Consider the following 6,251-nt stretch of genomic DNA (forward strand, 5'->3'; position numbering starts at 1 on the left):
TAAAACGAGCAGCATTAGGAAGCAATTCTAGCCTCCTTAAAAAAATTTGCCAAATTGATGCCTATGATTTTACTCTATAATACATTTATGTAATACTGCAAAATTGTTAACTCGTACAGTTACCCAGTATGGACAGAATAATAATTTTCCATATACATAAACACAGCCGCACTAATGATTCTATGAAGCAATTTTAAAATATTTCGATTCTTTTTAAAATCCAAAAGCATCTTCTATTTCTTGGATTTCAAAGTTCAAAATTATTATTTAACTGAACTTAATAAATATATTTGCATGCCTTTTGTGTTTCTGACAATGGCCAAGTTCATGATAAACGACAATTTATTGTTAATGTAATGTCATGAATTGTTACAAAACTATTGTAGTATCTTTATAATAGGTTAAATAGTGTTACCTATATTTGTGTACATATTAAATACACCAACGTAACCAAATTTTATGTCTCTTGTACTCATGGAAACAAACATACTTCAACTTTAAACCATACAAAAAAGTCGTACGATGAAAAACTATATGAGCATTAACTACTTATGTTTTATACATAACTTACTTGGAGAGAAGAACATCATCATGTAGTACAATTGAGTACAACGGGGTTTTGTCCCGCATGGACCAGGTAAGGTAATAACATTAATTTCTAATATATTTAGGCACGAAATTTACCTTTTAAAAAAAGAAAATGTGCAAACCCATCCAATAAATGATTATCAATGCTACAGAGAATAAGAATAATTTATTATAGATAATATTTATTACGACTAATTTAATTTTCTGAGTGTTTTTTTTTTTAACTTATTAAAATAATTAAAAGGTTAAAGTATTTGTGAGTTAGTAAGTCCATTTACATATAAGCCTATGACCTAACAACTTAAAATATTTTCAAATTTTAATATTTAAGTTGTTACACGTTTAAGGTTTCAAATGGACATCTTTCACAACTTTCATCGATAAGCAATGAAAGTATTTCATGTTTACACAAAAAGGCTACTATTTCCAGCGAACACCGATCAGTGCGATGGAGACCAGATGTAAAAACCGTTACTGATAGTCTAGATATGACATTAATGGCTCTTTACAATCATTCGAGTATGACATTTCCCCAAACTAACGAGGTCTACTTACAAGAAAAAACGTTCACGTTAAGTTTACAGTAAGTTTTTAAAATTCGTGTGGAAAAATTATATAGCTAATTAGTACATTTATTTATATTAATTAAGTAAAGTTATGATGAAATAGAAAATTATTCTTAGTATACCTTAGTTTCATATATATTTCGATTTATCAGTTATTAATTACTTTTGGCATCATCCCATATAATTTACTTTAAAGTGTAAACTTTTTAACTTCAATGCGAAGCCGAGAAGGTATTAATTTTATTATGATGAGGTTTTTTTATGTTTGTCTCCACATTTTCTCAGCTCTCGTCATACGCATTTCTTACAACAATACGTCAAAATATCACAAATCATATCTAGTTTAAGACATTACCCTTAAAAATAAAAAAAATTTCACTCGTTTCCTTTAAATGGAAAAAATCCACAAAAAATTACAATTTTTGAAATCGGTAAATTTTTACATTTTTTTCTATTAAAACTTTTTGAAAAATGAACATACCAAAATAATAGTTTTNACTTTCACTTTAAAGAACAAAAAGAAGTAGGTTCAAAATGATTACTTTTAACATATTAAAAATCAATAATAATTTGAAAATAATTAATTATAAAAATTATATAATATATAATTAAAATAATTACTAATCTGGATATAATTAAGGAAATAGGAGTTGATGTTGGGTTGGGTTGGTTACATTTTTAACTTTATAATGCTATAACTCATTGAAAAGTGTACGAATCAACACAATTTTTTTATGAGAAATAATATTTTTTAATAATCCCTTTTTCATTCGACATACTTTATCTTAATCAGGGTATTAATAAGAAACTAGCAGATAATGTAGCTTTTGTAATTATCCACCAATTTCTTAGAATTAAACACTATCTACTGATTTGCATCGAAGCGTTTCTTATGATAGTGATTTTAATCACTGTCAGATTAAATCTATACTGGACCCAACTATGCAACATCTCCACTATGCCGCGACTCCACTGTGCTGGGTTTTTTGATATAGAAACTTTAGGTATTTCCCTTTTATTTTACATACATTTTTTGAAAATCTGATCCTTTACTAGCCCTCGGGGGGATTCAAAATAGAAACTTTTTCACAAAATTCAATTTTATCAACTTAATTTTTGAGAATGTTCAAGAAATTCTTCGTCGTTTAAACATATGTTAAATTAAAGCTTATGTTACGTACTATGAATTAAAAAAACAAAATTTGTTCCGGTGACTTGTCTTTTATATACAAATGGCAGTGAAAGTTAAACAAAAAATAAGAGTTAATTTTGCTTTTGGAATAATCCACCAATTTCTTAAAATTAAACACCATCTACAGAATTTCATTGAAGTGTTTCTTATATAGTGATTTTAATCACTGTCAGATATCATCTATACTTATGATATTTCCAACTATGCCACGTTCATATTGTGCTACGACCCTACTGTGCTACAGTTTTTATTCATATCAGTGGCCATAAATTAAAAAGTCTCTGAATAACTTATTTTAATGTAGTTTAATTGATTCACTTTTTTAAATAAAAATTATATTTTTTGGTAAATATCATAAACAGAAGGCAAGGGATATAGTTTCTCCTTTGAAAAAAATAACGGTTAGGGTATATAAACGGATTATGTCTCCAGTCACTCAGCGACTTTTGTTAATTGCTAGGAAACCCACCTCCCTATGATATATTATAGTTTTAGCCTACTGGACATTGTATGAAGCCCGTGCATGATATAAACAGACAATGATAGTTGATAAATTATATCAACTCCAAACGTTCAAAATAACTCTAAAATTGCAAAAATGTTAGATAACAAATTTTATCAGTGGCAAAATGCCACTGTTATATGTGGATTTATTATTTTAAATGTTAATTTTTTTATTTGAATTGCATCTATGTAAATATTTTGTAAGGTTATAAAAAAAGGTTTTCTATTATTTCCGTTTTTTTTTAAATTTACCTGTTTCTTTACTTTTTAAACAATTTGTACAACGAAGTCTACTGATTTATGCTCCTTCAAAATATTAAATCATTCACCTCTTTATAAATTACAGTATAACTTAAGTATTTTTTAAATTTAATAATATTATTTCTTTCCTCTATTGTAATTTTCAAATATGCCGTCGGTGAGCACGGGATGCATAACAGTAATTACATTAAAATTAAACCAATAGTATAACTTATTATATTTATTTTTTTATAGAAAACAACAGAAAAATAACCAGAAATTTGAAAAATTATTTAGAAATCATCCATTGAAAAAAGGCGGTTTAATTGGCGTACGCAAAGATGCCAATAGCATAAAGCTTGGGCAAGGCGGAAGCCATATTTCACAGACAAACCATGGATATTCTAGAAAAGAAGATGGAACATTTTATAATTATTAAAAATAGTTTTTTTTTCCCAAAAAATAAAATTCTCTAAAAAAGGCATATCAAGATATAAGAGATATACCGGGATTTATATTACAATTATTTTCGACACTTTATTTGATTTACATTTAAGCACTTTTTCATAAAATACATGATGTTTGAAGAGCTTTTACAATTTTACTGTAGGTAACTTTTTAATTTCTAGTATAATATTAAATTTATATTTAATATTAACACAGTACTTTTTATTGTTATTATGTATTAAAATCTTTAATAAAAATTGTATCTTATTGTAATAATATTTATATATTCTATAATGTACTTTTAATAACTTCTGATTACATACAAACGCTCTTCAGTAACAAATTTGAGTTTTTCAGATTTTTATAACACGCCTAATAATATAATAGTTGATTCTAATGGAATTTCGCCGTTGATTACAAATCTGGTCTTGGAATTTTTAGTTTATTTTAGTTTTTGCGATAACCAAGAATTAGTGAAAACCAAGTGATAAATTTCTCATTAAAAAAAATATTTTTCAAAAAACCCTTTTTAAAACTTTTAATGGGCTATATTTAAGAATTATTTGTAAAATTTGAGATCTATATCTTAAGTTTAAGCCACTACACATTGTCTTCAAAGTTGATTTCAACTGTCATTTTACAAATAAATATATATGCAGTGATCTGTTTTAAGTTTAACACAAGGAAAACACATGTTTTTTTTATAAAAAAAAAACCCAATTAATAAAAACACATGAAAGTAAAGAAAGTTTAGAATAAATTTAATAACTACCACAGTTTAAAAACCGGCATACTTCAAAATTTACTTATTAAATAGTCAACTAAATTTAAATTGTAAACCTATTCAGAATAATTGATGGATTTTGCCGGGTACTAAAATTCATTAAAACTGTTTTGTTAAAATTATATTAAAAATATTTAACTCAAAATAGCACAAAAAAAATATTTAAAACTAATGAAAGTACAAAAAACTAATTAACTAATACTTAATAAAAGTCGATAAACATTTAATAAATGTGTTAATTGATATAGTTTTAAAACTCCTACAGCAATTATTTACAATTTGTATAAACAAATTGTTTATCAAATAAAAGAAATATAAAAAATACAACATATAATTTAATAAATAATGATAATACGTGAAACTTAATTAAAATATTTTTCGGAGTTAAAAAATGTATAGAATTGAGCACATATTTATTTTAAAATACATTTAAGTTTAGAATTAAAGATATAAATTTTTATAAAAAATTTGTGATATTATCGAAATATTAAGCTTTTCACATTTTTTTACTGTTAATAGCAATTATTTTGGTGTCTAATTATGCTAGATACATAAAAATTATATTTTTAAAAACCTTATAAAATTACCTGTCAGCCACAAAAAATATATAATATTGGGTTTAAGCAAAAAAGTTATAAGAAAAAGTTCAGCTATGATTTTTGCAAAATGACCAACAAAATTAACTTTTAAGGCCATATGTAGCAACTTAAACTTGGGATATAAATCTCAAATTTTTGAAAATATTTAGTAAATATATCCTAAGGGTTTCTTAAAAAGACTTTTAATATTATATGTGGCCTATTAAAAGTTTTAATAGGATTTTTTTTTAAATGACTAATTAATTAGGTAATTAGTGGTTTTCTCTAATTATTAATTATTGTAAAAACTAGAAACAACTAAAAATTCCAATGTTACGCAGTGAATTTTGTATAGAAAATAATATTTTTTATAGTTTTTTTCATAAAAATACTAATAATATTAACAAGGTTAGATTTCTTCACTTTAAAATTTTACTAAAATTGTCATATCAGGTGAACAATAGCTATAGAATTGATGTTTATTTTTTAATTTTACTAGAATTATTGATAATTATTTTAAACTCAAAAGGTTAGTTTATATCATTTTTATTTATACACAAATTTTTATTTTTAATAAAAATATGTTAAAATCTAACATTTATCTCAGATCTCTAAGGATATTAACATAATTTACATAACTAACACAAATAATATAATACTGAAAAATTAAATGACTGGTAACCAGTAGCACAAAACAATGTGTAACTCATATTTTTAAATATATCAATTTGTTACAAACTTGAATATTAAAACTTAACTAAAGCTTAAATTATACACAATATACGACAATACAATTAGTTTTAAGTGATATAAATCATTAGACAATAACTTAAACTATAAAACATTAAATAAGTAAAAGATAAAGGAACATAAAATAAATAAGAAAATATATATTAAATATTTAGGCAATAATAGATATTAAATAGTAATGTACATATAACAAAATGAATGTGTTACATATTAAAACTTAAAAGAACAATAAATTTAATTTGTAACAAAATATATTATGAATAAAATTTAATTATGAAACAATTAAACAACAGTACATAAATATAAAATGTTTAATATTATAACATTTAATAGCAATCAAAAATAATATCAATTTTTTTTTATATAATTTCAAGATTGTCTTAAATTAAATCTCAAGATTTAGTTTTTTTCATTAATATCAACAAATATTTATTTTCATTTAAAACTTCAATATATACTATTTATAATTATTGCTCAATATTAAGAAATATTATAGATTATAAGTTGTAAAAAAAATATTCATGTATAAAAATTAATAAATTATGTATAAAAACAATATATATATATTGCTTAAACATTTATCTAAATATAGAAAGGGAATT

The 6,251-nt window shown here is 23.7% G+C and overlaps 1 protein-coding gene across 1 annotated transcript; it reads left to right on the forward strand.

Moving 5' to 3' along the window:
• Window positions 1-315: 315 nt before the first annotated feature.
• Window positions 316-3,695, forward strand: LOC126897576 (protein CFAP276-like). The gene is made up of 3 exons (XM_050671291.1): window positions 316-637; window positions 936-1,171; window positions 3,346-3,695. Exons 1-3 carry the CDS (start codon window positions 629-631, stop codon window positions 3,527-3,529), a joined length of 429 nt encoding a protein of 142 aa, XP_050527248.1. The 5' UTR covers window positions 316-628; the 3' UTR covers window positions 3,530-3,695.
• The last annotated feature ends 2,556 nt before the right edge of the window (window positions 3,696-6,251 follow it).

This window comes from Daktulosphaira vitifoliae, unplaced genomic scaffold, assembly GCF_025091365.1.
Source record: "Daktulosphaira vitifoliae isolate Bord-2020 unplaced genomic scaffold, ASM2509136v1 Scaffold_2, whole genome shotgun sequence".
Classification (NCBI taxonomy): Eukaryota; Metazoa; Arthropoda; class Insecta; order Hemiptera; family Phylloxeridae; genus Daktulosphaira; species Daktulosphaira vitifoliae.

What these genes read in the sequence shown, in the direction of transcription:
- LOC126897576 (XM_050671291.1), top strand. An exon ending in ACGTTCACGTTAAGTTTACA is followed by an intron (nt 1,172 to 3,345) that starts GTAAGTTTTTAA and finishes ATTTTTTTATAG; the next exon opens with AAAACAACAGAAAAATAACC.